Source organism: Micropterus dolomieu, linkage group LG19 (genome assembly GCF_021292245.1).
Source record: "Micropterus dolomieu isolate WLL.071019.BEF.003 ecotype Adirondacks linkage group LG19, ASM2129224v1, whole genome shotgun sequence".
Classification (NCBI taxonomy): Eukaryota; Metazoa; Chordata; class Actinopteri; order Centrarchiformes; family Centrarchidae; genus Micropterus; species Micropterus dolomieu.
This window is the reverse complement of record NC_060168.1, coordinates 24,437,027-24,456,146: the sequence shown is the minus strand read 5'-3', so window position 1 is coordinate 24,456,146 and position 19,120 is coordinate 24,437,027. Positions and strand designations below refer to the sequence as shown.

The 19,120-nt window shown below is 38.1% G+C and overlaps 3 protein-coding genes across 3 annotated transcripts; all 3 read left to right on the top strand.

The window, feature by feature from the left end:
- Positions 1-1,915: 1,915 nt before the first annotated feature.
- Positions 1,916-4,640, top strand: LOC123957089. Its single transcript, XM_046029664.1, has 5 exons — positions 1,916-2,089; positions 2,315-2,668; positions 2,931-3,062; positions 3,196-3,254; positions 3,344-4,640. The coding sequence occupies exons 1-5, from the start codon at positions 2,053-2,055 to the stop codon at positions 3,476-3,478; spliced, it is 717 nt and encodes a 238-aa protein (XP_045885620.1). The 5' UTR covers positions 1,916-2,052; the 3' UTR covers positions 3,479-4,640.
- Positions 4,569-11,913, top strand: LOC123957300. Its single transcript, XM_046029995.1, has 6 exons — positions 4,569-4,611; positions 10,192-10,269; positions 10,702-11,037; positions 11,196-11,336; positions 11,427-11,488; positions 11,601-11,913. The coding sequence occupies exons 1-6, from the start codon at positions 4,569-4,571 to the stop codon at positions 11,733-11,735; spliced, it is 795 nt and encodes a 264-aa protein (XP_045885951.1). The 3' UTR covers positions 11,736-11,913.
- Positions 11,914-15,430: 3,517 nt separating this feature from the next.
- On the top strand, positions 15,431-17,385 carry LOC123957086. Its single transcript, XM_046029661.1, has 6 exons — positions 15,431-15,473; positions 15,642-15,971; positions 16,178-16,534; positions 16,618-16,743; positions 17,094-17,155; positions 17,263-17,385. Exons 1-6 carry the CDS (start codon positions 15,431-15,433, stop codon positions 17,383-17,385), a joined length of 1,041 nt encoding a protein of 346 aa, XP_045885617.1.
- Positions 17,386-19,120: the final 1,735 nt, after the last annotated feature.

Below are 19,120 nucleotides of genomic sequence, written 5' to 3'. Positions count from 1 at the left end.
ACATTGATTCCCTCCCTAAGATAAAATATGCATAATCACCTCCGTGTGACTGTGTTCCTGTGTTACCGTGAGAGCGATGCTCTGCGGATGCCTTTCACCAGCCCTCTGAAAAGAAGAAAAGCCAGTACAGAGGATGGGTGGTTTAACAGCCCTCCCCAACTCTGCTGTGCTCTGCATGACTGACATGCAGAGTGGGTGGGTCATAATTGAGCATCTGAATTAGATGGCTTGCACAGTATTTAAGATGGCTCCTCTATCTTTGTGAATAACTGCAAATTGCAGATGTTTTTTTTTGTAATACTCACAAATCAAACGTATCGATTCAATCCCTGTTACAGCTATAGGATAACCAGAGTTGTCAGTTTTATGTTTAGAGCTAATTTAAAAGCAACTATGAGAGTTCTGGTCTTTAAATCCTACAACCATTAAATGTAAATTTAAGTAGTTCAGTAAGTCTAGTCTCTCAAGGAATTACGTGGATTTCTGCCATGTGTTATTCACATCGAACGCTATTGTTCAGCGCTAACATAGGAACTACTTTAGTGTGTCATTTAGGTAGGATGGTCAAAAACCTGACTTTGATTTTAAATGTCATGCACAGCCACACTGGTGTTTTCAATTACCCTGTGTGATTAGACCTTTTGTCAGGTGGAAGTTGGGTGAAGGGATTTACATGATGTCATCAAACTTGATTTACTGCTAAGAATAATGAAGGTGAAAGTTGGTTGGCACTAACAGGTGAGACAAAACGAACAGAAGGGTGAGAATATATCAAGTACAGTTTGTACTGGCCCACACAGTTCTGAGAAAAGCTCTAATAAAATAACATAAGTTAAAACAAATGTGTGGCTCAACTTTGAGTGTACAGGGGCTTAATCATAATTAATTTGACATCAACATATTTTCTAAATTTTATCAAGTAGTTTTAGGTGCCTTACTTAATCAGTCTGTAAAAAACATTATCAGACAGTTTTGTTTGACAATACGTCTTTGAATTTTAATTTTGGGTGCTAGTTTCATTGGTTTAATAGAGAAAACAATGACAGAGATTCATGTTGGACAGGGACAATATGCATGAATCCAAAAATTGTGCACCTGCTATCAATTTTAGGGTTTCCAGGAATCAGGCTACAACCCCTAATAAATATCGTAGTACATGAGTGAATGAAAATGTCTTTCTCCCCCCTTGTGTTAAGGGAAATTCTCTTAATCCATGACCTCCACAAGGTAAAATCAATTGTAATTTAGGGTGATATATGTGTTTCCTGAAAACCTTGACTATATCATCAGCTGAAAAGTTAATCCACATATTTGTATTCCACAGATTGTTTTAGACTACTATTCAAATTAAGTTCCATTCATCTTTTGTTTTTCAATGTCAGTTATAGAAACCCACCATTAAACAAAAGCTTGATGGTGGTGTTGTACATTTGTTTAGGTTGGAAAGATGGTTGAGATTATTTCCACTGTGGTAGTACAGTGAATGTCAACATAATGAAAGGCCAATCAGATTACTCTGAAATTGTTCCCTCCCACTTATATGATTACATTAAGGAGAAACCTCCTCAATATGTTTTAACAGCAGTCATAAGTGGAATTAACTAGAAAATGCTGATTGTTTTTTCTTTACTGCTGATGGTCAGAGTGGGGCGTAAGTATGTGTAGAAATGTCAGATTCACTCTAGATATATATATTTGATGTTTTGTCATGTTCCCACAAGGGCACTGACTTTATCTCTGCTATTAATGTAAATGTGTGTCTTTTCAGGATGCTCAGATGTGGAGATCATTGAGACAAAGACAGTTGGTGTTGGAGATTATGTGAAACTGACGTGTACCTGCAAGTCTACAGAAACCTTGTTCTGGATCAGGCTTGTTTCTGGAGTCTTTCCTGAACTTTTGGGAGGAACATTAGCCTTTGATTATAATGCTGTTAATAAGACTCCGCGCATTACAGCAAATCAAGAGCCTGGAAAATTTTTTCTCCATATTAATGAAACAGAACTCAGTGATACTGGATTTTACTACTGTATAAAAGCAAACCAACTCAAAATGACAATTTTAAAACGAACATTTCTGAGAATTAAAGGTAAACAAAATACAGCAAGCAGTTGTTTCACATTATATAAAATAAATGTTTTGATCATGCTTACATCAGACATAATTTATAAAAGCAAGTTATATGGTAAAATTCTCCTACATACAGATAACGATAGTACACAGTTCCATAATTTATAAATCACATATCAACATTTTAACTACTTTTATTTGCATCAAAGTGAGTAAAGCATGTTTATTTGCATGTATTTCCCAGGACCAGAACCAGATATCACTGCCATCATTCAAGTCCCTCCATCTGATCCAGTTCGCCCAGGAGACTCAGTGACTCTGCAGTGTTCAGTCCACTCTGACTCAGAGAACAACACATGTCCAGGAGAACACCGTGTGTACTGGTTCAGAGTCGGATCAGAGTCTCATCCCAGTGTCATTTATGCTCATAGAAACAGTGGTGATGAATGTGAGAGGAGTCCTGAGGATCGCACACCACAAAAATGTGTCTACAACTTCTCCAAGAACATCAGCTCCTCTGATGCTGGGACGTATTACTGTGCTGTGGCCACATGTGGAGAGATATTATTTGGAAATGGAACAAAATTGAACATTGAAGGTAACTGCTTATTATTTTCATATTAATCATTAAAAAGCTGGCAGAATCCTTTAAGATCATATTTTGGATCAGGCGTGTTTTGAGAAACTTGCCAGAATTCATGGGAGGAACATTTGATTGTGATTTTGCTGATAATTAGACATTATAGAAAAACATGATAAGATGTATAAAAGTAAACTAACACATTTGTTCCTTATGCATTGTCACTTTATCAAAATAGTAATTTACTTTTATTTTTCTACTCCTTTTCATGTTGTTTCAGCACTCAACATATGGGATTTGCAGAAGGCCAAAACTATTTTGTTTCTGTTGTGTGCAGCTTTGGTTGTAAGTCTGATTGTTATTGCCTTTCTGATTTATATCATCAAGAAAACATCTTGTGGTTGTTGCAAAAGTAAGTGAAGTTTCTCATACATTAATCTTAATTAACAGTATTTTGCAAAAGATAACTTTACATGACTTACGTTACTGATTTGTGTAAACGAATGCACAGCATCTTTAATACATTTGTTTTCATTTTATAATAGCTGCCGTTGCTCTTCGAATAAATGCTGCAACAGACACTGTAGATCAGCAAAGACAGCAGGTAAGGTATATAAAGAAATCTTTTTTATTCAGCATTATGTAAACAGTAACATCGGCTATCTCATAACATTTTTCCACATACTTTCTCAGAGAGATGAGGAATCATTGGCTTATTCTGCACCAACCTTCACCAAGAGGAAAACTGGCAGAGCAGAGAGAAGGAATGTAAAAGCAGCAGAGGGAGAGACGATCTACATTGATGTCAGGCCTTTTGTTATTGATTAACAATCCACTGGATTTGCAGAGAAATATTCTATACATCAATTTCACATCTGATATTGGTAGCAATACTTTAAAATGAAAGAGTTTAAATTGTTTAATGTATAATTTTGACATTATATTTTGTCCAGTCTGTTTTTAATCATAGATATGTACATGCTCAAAATAATTATGGGAACACTTACTTATCATAGTATAATGTCAAGTCAATTAAACTTTATCAGTCAGGAAGCATTAGCTGTGAATCAGTGTCCCTTGTTTTGGTGCAAATGACAGGTGTTCTGGAGAGGCAACAGCAAGACAACTTACTAAAAGGGAATTGTTTTGCAGGGTGTGGCCACAGGGAATTGCTCTGTCCTTATCCTTCCTGACAGATTTTTCTCTCTAGTTTTGCATTTTGCTTGTGTCCTTGTCACTTCTGGTAGCATGAGCCAGTACCTTCAGCACATTCAGGTTACACAGGTAGTCCAGCTCCTCCAGGATGGCACATCCGTATAAGCCGTCGCAAGAAGGTTTGCTGTGTCTCCTAGCACAGTCTCAAGAGCATGGAGGAGATACCAGGAGATGGGCCATTACGCAAAGAGAGCTGGACAGAGCTGTACCCTGACTGCTGTTAGGTACCGGAATGAGCCATTGTCAGACCATATGCTGGTGCAGTGGGCCCTGGGTTCCTCTTGGTGCAGGACAATGCCTGGCCTCATGTGGCCAGAGTGTGCAGGCAGTTTCTGGATAACAAGGGCATAAATGTTACAACTGACTAGGTGACAGGACTCAAAAGCAGACTCAAGGCAGTTCAAAACCAGGATTTTAAAGTTTATTGAAAAGAGGGCCGGAGCAGAGTAGTGGGCAGACCAGGGAATGGAGACCAACGAGTGAATTTCCAGGCAGGCAGTGAGCGGGGCGTGACAGACGGCAGGTCCACTAGGCAGGCAGTGAGCCTGAGCACAGGGAGACAAAGTAAGTAAGATCTCACAAGAAACAAACAACAGAATATACTGTACTACATGAGATTGTTGGGCGCAGCACAAATACCACTAAGGTACACTGATCTGGGGAAGAGTGAGGTGAAGAACCAGGTTGAGTGTTGATTATTAGAATGCGGATCAGGTGTGCAGGTGGAGGTGGAGCACAGGGCCAGAGTGAGAAGCCACACCCAGACAGGCACACAGACAACACATAGACAGACAGGGGCTGCGTCCAAAAAGTCTTTTTTGCTTACTGAGAGAAGTGACCTGGAAGTATTTCAGTGGCAGTAATGATACGAGCTGGTCGAATTCTCTAAAAGCAAAGGAAAGGTGCCTCAGTGCTTCCTTTCCTATGTCCTTTAGCATAGGGTACACCGGACTATCCTTTACGAAAGGAAAGGAGAGAATGCCGTCCCACAATTCCTTGCGGCGGCAACATTTAAAGCAATGCACGTTCTCAATCTCAAACGATAAAATCCATTGACCACATTTAGCAAAATCCCTTTTTTTGGGGGCTTTTTTGTAATCTAATATCAATGCCATTTTATGTTTCGGGTTGTTGAAATAAGCCATAAAGTGTTTTTCACAATAATAAAAAAGAGAAATCACCGACCATGACGGATAAAGGATGTTGATTACTATGTAAGTTACCATTGGCTATTAAGCCTTTTCTCTCTTATGCCATAACTTGCTGATATGCATATGTCTTAAACTGTCAACAACAGGCCTAACTGAGACCCGTGCGAGCTGTGTTACTGGTCTTGTAACTTGATCAAAGTGTGGATAATGTTGCAGCATGTATGTTATGTATTGTCAGCCTTCAGCAATATCATTAATTAAATTTACTTCAGTCACAGATGCTAAATGATGTTTTCCATTGAGGTCAAGGAAAGGTGGTTAGGAAAGGAGATTTTTTTTACTTTTCGGATGCCACCAGCGAGACTAACAGGAGACACTGGGAGAGAGAAGAACATAGGCACAAGGGGTAGGGAGGAGAACAGCAGACTCATAACAATAGATGCCATTAACTGGCCTTCACGTTTCCCAGACCTGAATCCAACTGAGAACCTTTGACATTATGTATCGTTGCATCTGACGCTGCCAAGTAGGGCCACAGGCTGTCCAGGAGCTCACGGATGCCCTGGTCCAGGTCTGGGAGCAGGTTAGATTAGATTAGATTCTTTATTGTCCTTTTCAGCAAATTTGTTTCCACCATCTATACATACATTACCTCACATATAACAACATGCTGTACATTTTATACACAAACTGACACCCAAACCAAAACTTACTTTTTATGATCCCCCAGGACACAAACCACCATCTCATCAGGAGCATGCCCAGACGTTTGTCAAGAGTGCATACAGGCACGTGAAGGCCTAACACACTACCAAGTCACATTTTGAGTTGCTGTGATGAAAGTCAGTGTGATTTTGAATCCAGCCATCAATCGGTTGGTAATTTTAGTTTGGACTGACCATTGTTACCATTGTTGACCTCATTTTGTTCTCAACAAATTATACAATATACAGCAGATATTGAACTTTGAACCATTTTGTCCATCAACATCTGATGTGTGATTGTTTCCTTAATTGTTTTGAGCAGTGTAGATTTAAAGCTGTTAACTTCTCCTGTACTGTATATACTGTATCCATGCAATGTAAAACTGATCTTTGTGTATATGTGGTACTTCCTTGCTTAAAACATAAACATACATAAGATTAAATTAATATAAAACTAAAAACCTGTTTACTTCATTTTGATGTTTCATGTTTAATTTGCTAGCCATGATTTGTTTATTTTGACAATAACTAGAGTTTCAATCATCGCAGGATTCAATTAGTGTAAGAAATTACTTTACATTGTGTGTCATCTGAACGTATTATATGCAAATCAAGTCAGTGATTAGATTAATTTAGTGCCTATGTGACTATTCATCCAATAAAAATGTTTTGATTGCAGTGTAACCTAAGTTTAGGTGATATGTGTGGATCTGTGGAAACTTGATATTGTGTTCTAGTGATGGACAGAGTTTTGATAGTGATTGACAGTAGGTTAGTTGGTTTCTGAGATGTGTCTGTGCTTATTTGGTTTGTGTATGACTGTAACCCTGCGATGGACTGGTGACCTGTCCAGGGTGTACCCTGCCTTAGGCCCGATGTCGGCTGGGATTGGCTCCAGCCCCCTGCGGCCCTGTACGCAGGATAAGCAGTTGAAGATGGATGGATGGATGACTGCTACCATTAGATGCTGAGAATTACAACAAAGTCAGAGGCAGACAAATGTGAAAGTAGAGTGGGACAGAAGAACAGACAGATAAGCCAATATCAAAATTGACCTTCAAATTTCCTTCAAATACACGTGTCACTGATTTGACCATTAACACCAACTCATGCAGATTTATATGATATATATTCTCAAATGTATATTTTTGCCACAATAGCGGAATGGCTGTAGTGATTCTAATATTGCTCTGTCACTCAGTACATCACTCAAAGTGTCCTTGTTCACATGTGAACATATTCGAAGATTTTTTATGTCCTAACATTTCATGAAGCACAATCGACAACTTGACATTTTTGGTGATGCCACCAAAGGCATCACCAAAAAGCTGATTAGCTGATTCTCTCCCACAGTAGCACTGAGAACCAGATACATTTAATGTCATAGATGTTTGATGTTTAGGAGAATTTATCAACCCATAACAATAATGAATCACACCAAGTTGAATTTTATTGATTGTTTCCTTTATCATGTTTGGCATGACTTTCTGATGTGCAAAGGCCAAATGCAAGTTAAACTGCTCATGTTTTTGACTTCATATTTTGGACTTCACTTTTTTTTAAACTTGGTTAGCTTTACGGGAGAGAGAGAGAGAGAGAGAGAGAGACAGAGTGCCTAGGAGACAGACAGCTAGGAGTTTTTGCCAGTGGTTTTGACGATGAAATGCTGTGTATCTGTCCACCACAACATTCCTCAACAGAAGCATATTTAATAACAATAAACACATAATGAGAAAAGTACTGGTACTCTGTACTTTGTAGAGGCCTTCTTCATGTCTGTACAACAAGCAAAAACCACATGTAGCAGCTGCACTGACAGATAGGCTGCGGTGGGCCGTTTCTCTGCTCTTTGACCAACCATCAAGGCTGTTTACTCAGAACAGACCTGACTATGTGCTTTAACAGGATATGCAGTGAGGGGAGAGCTACCTGAGGCTTCAGCAGTCTAGTTGCAGTTAAACAAATTAAAATGTTTTTAGTTGTTCTTACTTGTCAATGTGCTCATTTTAAGTTCAAATAATGTATCTTGTGTTTCTAAAGATACAACCACATCTACAACCATGTGCATCTGCAATCTCAAAATATAGAATCTTCTTATTGGTTCATGTTTTGGTAAAATTTTGAAAGAAATGGATTGACATGATGCACATTGGAACATACATTAGCATGGCTTTCAAACATATTTGAAGTTAATCAGGCAAACTTAAACATGAGATGAAAAGACCAGGGTGGGACCAGTGAATGATAAATACATCCCCCCTCTGACAGCAACTATCAATGAAAAGCACCATACCGCAGAGAGGTGTGTTGAAAAACAGTCATGACCTAGAATTTCTATACCCTTTCTCTTGTAAGTTGTTGGGATATTTATAATCATAAAAATAGTAGTTTGTAGTCTTTTTCCCCTTGTCTTTTTAAAACTGGTAAAACAGCAGTGCAACTGCCTGGGACAAAAAAAAAGTGTGAGAAAAGAAGAAAAGGTGTTGATACCTTAGTTTTAAGCCCAACCACAACAATACTTAAGTTTCCATGCACCATTTGTTGCATCAGAATGCATCTGTATAACTTATATATAACAACTTTCAGTTGTCTTATTTATTTTCAGTCTCTATACATCTTGTTAAGTAAGTGAAGTTGTGCCAGACACTCCCCCTTTTTTGATGCCAGAGTTTGTTGTGTTGTACTGGACTCTATGATATTGACAGGTGTTACTGTTATTGTGAGGCTGTCTACCGTAAAAAGCTTCCTTTTTATAAAGTTATCTAAATTTAACATAGCTGAATGAGTTTCTGTGATAGTGCTGTGATAGAGTGGTGATCTAGTCCTGCCTCTCACTCCCCTGACTGAGAATTAAGCAGGTATAGTGGTAAGATGATGTAACAGCCCTCCTACCACTCTCTAGTCTGCGCTCTTCCTTCTGATGGGTTTTACTACAGGTAGTAAGTGGGTCATCATTGATGATGTGATAATATCAACAATGGATGTATGTGAGGGAGACCACATGTAAAAACAAAATCACAATGAATCAACACCTGACCCTGAAGTTCCCCTCAGCTCTAGGGGAGGGCTTCTGCTTATTGTTTTGATTTTACGGCCCACAATATAACTGTTTGGTTTATTTCACTGCTCTTGTCAGAGTTGTTGCCAGAAGCAACACAAATCTCTGTGCTGATTCAAGTCATTTTGTTCAATTCAGTTGAAAGATTCAAAGTCACTGACAATGTAATTTGTTCGCATTATCCCTAAGCTAAACAGTTTCATCACCTATCAAATGCACTTCAGTGCATACAACAGTAAAGCCTCGATCATACTTCAGTACAGATGTGGACACACATGGACTTTTATACATATCATCAGATTGCTTTTCTAGCACACATAGTCCACGCAGTCATACACGAACATCCACACAGGGATTCGTGCAGTCTCTCGTGCACTTGGGCAGATGACGAAATACAGATGAGGAACTATGAACTGGCCTGAAGTGAATGCATCACCATTCATATCACCAAGACCTTTAGTGCTGATTCTGATTTCCTTTAATTCAGTAGTACATCAAGTCTCCATTTTCAGCAAAATGTTCTGATAATCCAGCTGTGTGCTATCTGTGCAGTACCAAACAGTAGAGTGACAAGGTTAGCTGCTAGCTGGTGAACATAGTGGAGCATTTAGCAGCTTTTTTTTGAAAATATAGAGAGCAATATATTTCCTTCAGGAGTAAGAGAACAAAAACAAAGTTAAAAGGAGAGTATGGAAATACAACATTAAAGGATAAGAACACACTAAAGATATACAACATAATAACGTGCTGTATTATGTCATATTGTCTCTTCTTCCTCCCCTTGTGTTAAGGGAAATTCTCTTGATTGATTACCCCCAAAAGGTAAAATGACATGTCATTTGGGTGTGTGTGTGTGCGTGTCCTAAACATCTTGACCATATTAGTTAGTACCAGCTGAAACGTCCATCAAAATATTTTCAAAATATATAGGAAAATGTTGTGAATCAGATTGTTTTGCATTACTGTAATTCACGTAAAGATCAAATCATCTCTTGTGTTTCAATGTCAGTTATAGAAACCCACCATGAAACATGAAAGCTTGCTGTTGGTGTAGTTTCATGTGTTTAGGTTGGAAAGATAGTTGAGATTATTTCCACTGTGGTAGTAAAGTGAAACGCCAACATGACGCCTATCAGAATGCTGTGTATTTGTTTCCTCCCACTTGATATGGTTACATTACTGTGAAACATCTTATAATGCATTCTAATTTAACTGCAGTCTGAAGTGGAATAACCTGAAAATGCTGATTATATTTTATTTACTGCTGATGTTCAGAGTTGGGCGTAAGTATATGTAGAAATTTCAGATTTACTCCTCAAATATATTTTAAGTGTTGTAATCCTGTGACAGTAATTGAGGAGAGGGTGTACATGATTCTTTCTCTGTTGTTAATGTAAAATGCTGTTATTTCAGGATGCACAGATGATCCTATCTTTGAGACAAAGATCGTTGCTGTTGGAGATTATGTGAAACTGACATGTACCCGCAAAGGTACAGGAAGCATGTTTTGGATCAGGCTTGTTTCAGGAAACTTTCCTGAAGTTGTAGGAAAAACATTTAGCTTTGAGGGTGTTGAGCGTCACATTAAAACCAAAGAAGAGCCTGGAACATTTGTTCTGCATATCACAGAAGCAAAGCTAAGTGATACTGCAGTTTACGTCTGTATGAAAATACATCAGCAAAACTTTACATTTTTGAGTGGAACAGACCTGAAAGTTGAAGGTAAATACAGCACAAATAGCAACAGATTTTTCAGATTCCTCAAAATGTTCATTATGAGTTCCAATAGTAATTTACAAACCTTAATTTCCTTACTTGTACATATAACGTAACTAACTTAACATGTTTGCATAATTCATACAGAAATTTAAAAAAATGAAATGCTTTGTTTTAAATCATCTGATTCTGTTTTGTGTGCACAAGAATCTGCTATCACTACAGTCCCTCCATCTGATCCAGTCCGTCCAGGAGACTCGGTGACTCTGCAGTGTTCAGTCCTCTCTGACTCTGAGAACAAAACATGTCCAGGAGAACTCAATGTGTGTTGTTTTAGAGATGGATCACATCAGTCTCATCCAAGTTTTATTTATAGTCAAGGAAATAGTGTTGACGACAGTGAGGGATTCTCAACAAAGAAGTGTTTCTACAGCAAGAACATCTTTAAAAACATCAGCTCCTCTGATGCTGGAACTTATTACTGTGCTGTGGCCACATGTGGGGACATATTTTGTGGAAACAGATCAAAACCCGAAACTGAAGGTAACTGCATCATAATTCAATATAATGACAAAGATAGCATAATTGTGAGAAAGATTTGATCTTCATGTACCATAACATCATAAATGATAAATTTCTCTTAATTACACTTTTACTAATTGCTTGCTTTTTATTATTTGCTCCTTTTCACGTTGTGTCAGCAATCAACATGAGGGATTTGCAGAAGGACTATACAATTCTCATTCTGTTATGTGCTGCTTTGGCTATATGTGTGATTGTTATAGCCTTCCTCAGTTATACAATCAAGAAACTCAAGAGAAATTCTTGTGGTTGTTGCAATGGTAAGCAAATTCACTCATGCATCAATCCATCAAAGAGTTTTTGCCAAAACTGGATTCACATCAATGCTGTGTTTTTATTTTATGATACAGCTGCTGTTGTTCTGCAAATAAATGCTGCAACAGCCAATGCCAGTGATCAGCAAAGTCAGAAGGTAAGGTTTATCAAGATCAGATGTAGCTAAAAAGTTATCAGCATGTCTTTCTCTTTAATTGTATAATGGTTTCATCTGCCCACTCTTAGCATGTCTCCATATATTTTCTCAGACAGATGAGGACTCATTGGTTTATTCTGCACCAACCTTCGCTGGTAGGAAATCTGGCAGATCAGAGAGAAGGGATGCAAAAACAGAGGAGGAAGAGAGCATCTACACTGATGTCAGGACTCTTGGGTTGGATTAACAGTCTACACACAATAGAGCCTTTAAGCCTCGTGTAATTTTGGTTTGCACACTGTGTGAGAAATGTACTTACTAAGCAGCCACGGTGCTTAATTTCACCAAGTTGGAAATTTTTATTTTATTTTGGATAACTTAAAACACGTGTATATTTCATTGTTTTATATGTATTGTAAAGAAAATGATTCCTCAGATTTGTTGCTTCATTCTTAATAAATAAATATACTTTATGACAAGATATGATCAGATTCTCATCATGTCAAATGAGACATGAAGCCTGTCTTCTGTCACTCTGCATTCCTACATAATTGCCTATGAGCACAGGTGTCATCATTGAGCCAGGGTTGAGTTTAAGATCTTTTGACTGACTTTTTTTTGTCATGGCTGTAAATATTGGGGCGGCTGTGGCTCAGGAGGTAGAGCGGGTTGGCTGTTAATCGGAAGGTTGGTGGTTCAATCCCTGGTTGTGTGTCAAAGTGTCCTTGGGCAAGATACTGAACCCTGAATTGCCCCTGGCTGTTCCGCCAGTGTGTGAATGTTAGTTTCTGTTTGAGCACTTAGGCTCAGTGTATGACTGGTGAATGCAGATGTAGTATAAAAGCGCTTTGAGTGGTCAAAAAGACTAGAAATACAAGTATGAGACATTTACATATTATTTTTCTATTTTAACAAAACAATATCCACACTTCCAAGAGAGGAAGAAAAGAGTATCATCAGTGTTTGCTCTCCTAGCTGTTTGTTTGTGTTCAGTTGGTCAGAGGTCACTGGTAAATCTGACATGTTTAAGTGCCAATGAAATAATTCTATAGGAAAGCTTGAAACCAGGCATAAACTCTATCACTCTTGTTAGCACACTAGACATGTAAGAATGTTTTTAAATACATAAGCTGCTACATTGTTGGTCAGTGTTATTTTGAGAGAAATGTTCAGCCAGGCCCACACGTTCTCTAATGGGCACACATCTGTGGACTTGTGTCCCAGTCCAGCCTCAATGAGCTAAACACAGATGGAGAGCACAGGGGATTTTAAGTAAATTAACCATTATTAGATTCATAACTAAGACAAATAAAAGTTAATGAAGTCTGTAGGTCAGGGTGTGTAGTGCTGTATAGCCAAATCAAAGAAAAAACTAAAGTATAGGTATTGATGGTGAAACAGCATAAGGAGCCAGCTTTAATAGCCTGGCCCCAGGCCATAGGCCCAGCCAAACAAGGTGCATGACCTCAGGTCAGATAACCACTCCAAATTTTACCTGTGAGTAACCTGGAAGGAAAATAACACAGAGAGGAACACTGTTATGGGTAGAAAAAAAACAATACAAAACAAGAAGAAAATATTAGCACAGACAAAATAAGGTTTTGTCAACACAAAAAAGTGTTAAACATGGGCCAAAATCACCCCAATAATGCCTTATATGGTGTGTGGTGTCTGATATTTTATTTGTGTCCAAATTCCAAATGTGTAAATGTACTGCTTACTATCAAGTAAGTGTTTGCTATATAGTAAGTACAATGAGGAGGAATCCTCATCCTCCTGATCCCAATGAGTCTCATTTAAGGGCCCTCAAGACAGGACCCCAAATAAGGCGGGCATCCAAACAATGTCGAGATTCTCTGTCGTCCAATTCTCTGGTCTCTTTTCTGCTAGACATTGCTCTAGAGTCAGACAGCATCCAGACTGCAGTTAATCAGTCGGCTAGCACAGAACCAGCTAGTTCCCTTCCTTGTGTCAGTAACTTTACATCCTGCCTTTGTATGTTTCCCCTCAATTTTGATTTTCCACCCCTGCCTGACAAGTTTTACATGTGTCTAGTTAGGCTCCCCTCTCTTACTAGTGTATGTAGTCTGTGTTTTCCTTTTTGTCTCAGTGGCAGTTGTCTTTGTCTTACATGTGAAGAGTCCCAGACCATTCTTAGTGATTTCCCAGTGTTTTTTGGATCTTGTATTTGTTTTCTTAAACCTTGCCTTTCCATTTCTTGAGCACCTCTGTTGGGGAGGCTGTGGATCTGGAGGAAAAACAAGTTGCCTGTTGGCTACCACCAGTGTATGAATGTGTGTGAATCTTAGTTTCTGTTTGAGCACTTAGGCTCAGTGTATGAATGTGTGTGAATGGTGAATGCAATGTAGTGTAAAAGCGCTTTGAGTGGTCGTAAAGACTAGCACACCACTTTCTTCTGTGGCAACTTCCCAGAGCAGAGAGGTTTTCGCTCTGATGTCCTCTGGCTGCTCTGGCTCAACTGTTACTAAATGAAGGAGTTTGTTACTTAGTTTAGGCGCTAACTACTGCTGCTGCTGCTAGCAAGTTAGCTGATTTAGCCATTCAGGTAGCCGTCCTAGCTGATTCTGCACAGACTGGAAGCTTGGTGTGTTGGTATTTAAGGGTGCTTTCACACCTGTAGCTCGATTCATTTTGTCTGAAGTTTTAAAAAAATTATACACTGTTGCATTTTAATTCTGGTCCTGTTCATGTCCACACTGCATTTTTACAAACAAACCAAGAGAAGTAACCATGACGTTACACAGACTTACAGGTAAGTTGTTGATTGGACAGCTTCGGCGATTGTCATCCTGCATCTTAAGGACCCACGTGTGGAAATCAAACTCCAGTGACTCACAGAAGTTTATGCAGCACTTTAATGCTTCTGATCTGTATCACAAAGAGCTCACGCAGTAATAATTTATTATAAGCATGATTAGTAATGTTAGACCGCAGATCACCCACATATGAAAAATAACATAGAAACAGGACATGTACAATAATAATTCAGGTCTTATTACCCTATAGTATACTGTGGGATCGCTGTTGTTTTATGGACTTAATGAACTGAAAAGGTTAACAGAGTGCTACTTGCCCTCATGAAGAGAGGGGTGTTCAGCATGTGTTCACTGGGCGGGTGTGTCTACTGCGCTTAACGGCTGGAGGAGGTGTAATGCTACGCTGACCCCTCCATGACATCAAGAAGGAGGCTAACACACAAATTTACTAAGGAACTGAGAAGGAGAAATAGAGAGAAGATGGTTTTTCTCATAGTTTTCTTTAGATACACCGGGCACTTATTCAGGTTGAAAAGGCATGAAAAAGTGGATTTTGTATAATATGGGACCTTTATGTTGATCTTTCACTGGTGATACTTTGATCCCTGACGTGAAGCACAATGTAAACAAATTAAATGCGAGTCTGTGCTTTTGTGAATCCAGTTTTGTTGTAACCATACTAACTCATTTTTACAATACCTTTGGTCTAACATTTGTTTATGTAATCATTTCCAGATTTGTAATAACTGTCATTGCATTTGTCCAATACTGCCTTCACAGTTTCACAATTGCTTCCAGTAAAAACTACTTGGGCAGTCCATTACCTTTAACTTTTAATTGAAAGTGCGCTTAGCTCTCTGCAAAGTTGTGCACCCCATGCATAGTCAGGGCAGAACATGGACACTGCCTAACAAAGATGAAAAGTATTGCAAAATGAAAGCAGACGTTGAAGAGTTCCTAGAATTCATAAAAACTAAAATCTTTAACATTATCATTAAATTATGTGAATGAATAAGAATGAGGTTTCACAGAGACAAGAATGAGACCAATGTGACAGGAAGTGACCATTTGATTCTAAGTTCTGTGAGAGCCAATCAGATTCATTTGACAGTTTGACATACTTACTGAAATACCAACAAGGTTCCTAAGAAGAGACAATATCAAGATGATCCTGTTATGGGTTACACTGCTTGTTCTTCATCGAGGATGTAAGTGCTGTCTAATTCTGTGAATGTATTAAGTTGAGAATTTGGATGCCAACTAGTCACAGACATTATCTTACCCTTAATCTATTATCTTTTGTATATTACATGTTCTACATCACACACTATTTGTTGTTTACGGTTTCATGCATTGTATGTTTTTATTTCCTTCAGATACGCTGGTTCCAGTGACCACAGTTCAACTTGGTGAACCTGTAACCTTCCTCTGTGCTCTGCCTATTACTGAGATCAGCCATAGAAAACTCCTATGGTATAAGCAAAGTGCTGGGGATACTCTGAAATTAATTGTGACAATGCGTAAATCCCAGGAACCCGAGTATGCACCGGAGTTTTCTGAATCGAGATTCAGTGTAAACAATTTAAACAATTATTGCAACTTAACCATTCTGTGGACAATCCAAGAAGATGAAGGAATGTATCACTGTGAAATAGCAGAGTGGACTGCAACTCCTGAATGGAGTGGGACATATTTGTTACTAAAAGGTAATCGTGTGATCTACTATTATTAAGTTTTGCAAATGCTTCAGACACTGATTTCAAGCTGCACTGTGTTAATGTTTAAAAATAAGAACTTTTAATGTCAGAAGCCTGTTTGTCAAATTATTAAAGTCACATTTACGATATACTTAAAATCTTCTTAGACTTTCAAAATGTGCTTGGAAATTTTAATACAGTATTGAATTACACAGGAAACACTCAGAAGACATCAAACTATACTGTAATTCAGGGACCAACAGTATCTGATCCAGACCGTCCAGCAGACTCGATGACTCTCCAGTGTTCAGTCCTCTCTGAATCTGAGAATAAGACATGTCCAGGAGATCACAGTGTGTACTGGTTCAGAGCCAGATCAGATAAATCTCATCCAGACATCATTTACACTGATGGAAATGGACGTGATGAATGTGACAAGAGATCTGACTCTCAGAAAAGCTGTGTTTATCACTTCTCTAAGAACGTCAGCTCCTCTGATGATGGGACTTACTACTGTGCTGTGGCCACATGTGGGAAGATATTATTTGGAGATGGAAGAAAATTACAAATCGGTATGATTTTGCATTCATTACTGGAGGTGATATTCCCAACTTGTTAATATCATGATTAATAAATTTTTTTCTTTGCTGTCTAGAGCAAACAGCAAATTCTGAATTTATTGCGCTGGTGATAGCAATTGTCTGCTTGGTCATTTCTGTGATTGGAAATATTGCTTGCATCTGTTATCGAAGTCCAAAAGCAATACACAAACAATTTAAAGGTTAGTGAAAACATTTACTTTTATATTTTACTTGAAAAGTTCATAGAGTGTAGAAAGTGTAACATCATACAGAGCAGACAAACAAACCTCATTGTTCTGAAACTGGGATAAAATAATATATATCAGTAGAAGTCTGTTATTTAGCAGATTATTAATAAATTAATGTATACGCAATTATTTGTTCCACTAAATTGCTGTTCGTTCCATGTATGCCTCATGAAACTTAACTTTTAGTGCATGATGTCAATAGTTCTAAATCTTTTTTTTACATGTTTAAATTAAAACATGTTGAATTAGCTCTAAATCCTTATTGAAAAGTGCATAATATATCTGTTTTCAATCATTGTTAGGAATAGAAAGTACCGCTTCGGAAGCAATACATGACAACCTGGGCCAACCACTACATGATATTGTAAGTAATGATATCAAATTCCATTGTTTGCTCTTATTTCATTAACATAATTCCCAATAGCACCATAACAACATGACTATATAATGAGCCTTTTATTTGCTGCACAGACTAAAAGTGAAGATGATCTGAACTATGCTGCGTTGCATTTATCTGGAAGGAAAGCCAATAGAGGAAGGAAGAAAAAAAAGATGGAGACTGAAGAAAGTGTGTACTCTCAAGTTAAATGCTGAGTGTGAATGTGTGTCCTCAAATAAACTGTGGTTCAGTTAAGAGGACTGACTTTTGACAATGATTTACATTGTACACTGTACATTTTATACTCAAATTGTCACCCAAACCAAACATATCTTTTACTTAGTAGGTACTTTTGTTGAGTAGTGCTCTGGCAGAGGGGATAAAAAACCTGCTACAGCGAACCCTTTTCCATGCCAGGGATCCATAATAATCTTTTTTTTTTTTTAAACTTCAAAACATTTCATAGGGCTATTAATAGGATAGTAAGTGTTTGTAATCAATACACTTTTTGTTAAATAGTTAAAAGGAAGCAGTGTGGACCTTGCCACACAATATTGTTCCAGCCAACATGCATTAGGTGGCGTTGTGTGATGGGAGGAGGGGGCTTCTATATATCAGCACTTTCAAGCATGCTGGATGCCAGGCACTGTGAAGAATGAGAGATGGAAGAGAAACCACCAAAGAGGAAAAAGTCTAAAGAGTATACAAACAGAAGAAAGTTATAAGGCAAGGCGAAAGTGTTTCAACGCTGAAGAAACCTCAGAGATTTGAAATTTAGGGGGCGGAACGTCTTACAGAGCACTAAAGGGAGGGGTGTATTTGTTTGGCAGCTGAGTTCAAATCAACAATCCTGCGGAATCACTTGGTCTACCTTTCAAACAATCACATATCTGCTTTTTATTATATTAGTTTACATATTCATTGTCTTTCTTTCATTTATCCTCAAACATCTGGGGATGTGGTTTGTAAAAATAAAATCTCTTTTTTGTGAATATAACATTTTCATGTGTGTCTGGCCTGGTTATATGAGAGAACATGAGGGGGCTTCTCATGCACACAACTCGTCTCAGTGAGTGCATCCACACGTCTTTGGAAAAAGCTAATATGAGGCTTCAGTGGCCTGAGTTAGTAGCTTCAAATTAGTCTTTTTATTATTATTGTCTTTTTCATTCCTACTACTGATCCTATCATTATATGCTTCATGGTTCAAGTCATGTTATGCTCTTTATCTTATTATCAACTCAAAATGAATTACAGTTACATTATAATAATTTTAAACTCATGAATAAAGGTTTGCACAACACATCAGTCAGATTTGTTTATTTATTCTGTCATATTTCAAACATTGTCACTCTAAGGCCTCTTAGAGCATGTGACTCTATAAGGTCCCTATATCTCAGCTGTGTCTAAAATTTATACATCATATTAAGTATATTCTGTTTGAATTAATCTAATCATTATGGTACACTTTTTAGCAATTATTATACAAAAATCGCAACAACCATTTTATACAAACAATGAATGTCTTTGTGGAAAAGGGGGAGACACATGCTTCTTGACGTGAATTGACCCACCTCCTTGGCTTAGCTCAGAGTAAAATCTGATTAAACTTTAACAAGCAAAATCACAAGCACTCCACATCATGATCTGGCTCTGCCACCCTCTCAGTCCTTGTTTCAGTCAGTGTTTCCCCTGTTTTTCCCTTCTGTGTGTTACTCGTCTGTCTCCTGTCTGTCTTCTCTGTGTGTATGTAACTGAGCATGGGGCTCTGGTCTCTCTCTGGGCAGACAAATCAGAGAATCACCTGTTGAGCCTCTACATACCTGAGATTCATCCCACAATCAAGCCCTGCAGTAGTACTGAAACCCCGGCTCTGCACTTCATTCTTCACCAAATAGTTTGTTCACTTCAGTGGTACTCAAGCTACGGAAAACTTTGAAAGACACTGGT

Bases quoted from the DNA above. Each gene is read 5' to 3' on its own strand.
- LOC123957089 (XM_046029664.1), top strand. From the start codon at position 2,053: ATGACAATTTTAAAACGAACATTTCTGAGAATTAAAG. The intron at 3,063-3,195 runs GTAAGTGAAGTT...ATTTTATAATAG, and splicing joins ATCTTGTGGTTGTTGCAAAA to CTGCCGTTGCTCTTCGAATA. The intron at 3,255-3,343 runs GTAAGGTATATA...ATACTTTCTCAG, and splicing joins TAGATCAGCAAAGACAGCAG to AGAGATGAGGAATCATTGGC.
- LOC123957086 (XM_046029661.1), top strand. From the start codon at position 15,431: ATGATCCTGTTATGGGTTACACTGCTTGTTCTTCATCGAGGAT. The intron at 16,535-16,617 runs GTATGATTTTGC...TTTGCTGTCTAG, and splicing joins TGGAAGAAAATTACAAATCG to AGCAAACAGCAAATTCTGAA. The intron at 16,744-17,093 runs GTTAGTGAAAAC...AATCATTGTTAG, and splicing joins AATACACAAACAATTTAAAG to GAATAGAAAGTACCGCTTCG.
- LOC123957300 (XM_046029995.1), top strand. From the start codon at position 4,569: ATGCGGATCAGGTGTGCAGGTGGAGGTGGAGCACAGGGCCAGA. The intron at 10,270-10,701 runs GTACAGGAAGCA...TGTGTGCACAAG, and splicing joins ACTGACATGTACCCGCAAAG to AATCTGCTATCACTACAGTC. The intron at 11,038-11,195 runs GTAACTGCATCA...ACGTTGTGTCAG, and splicing joins ATCAAAACCCGAAACTGAAG to CAATCAACATGAGGGATTTG.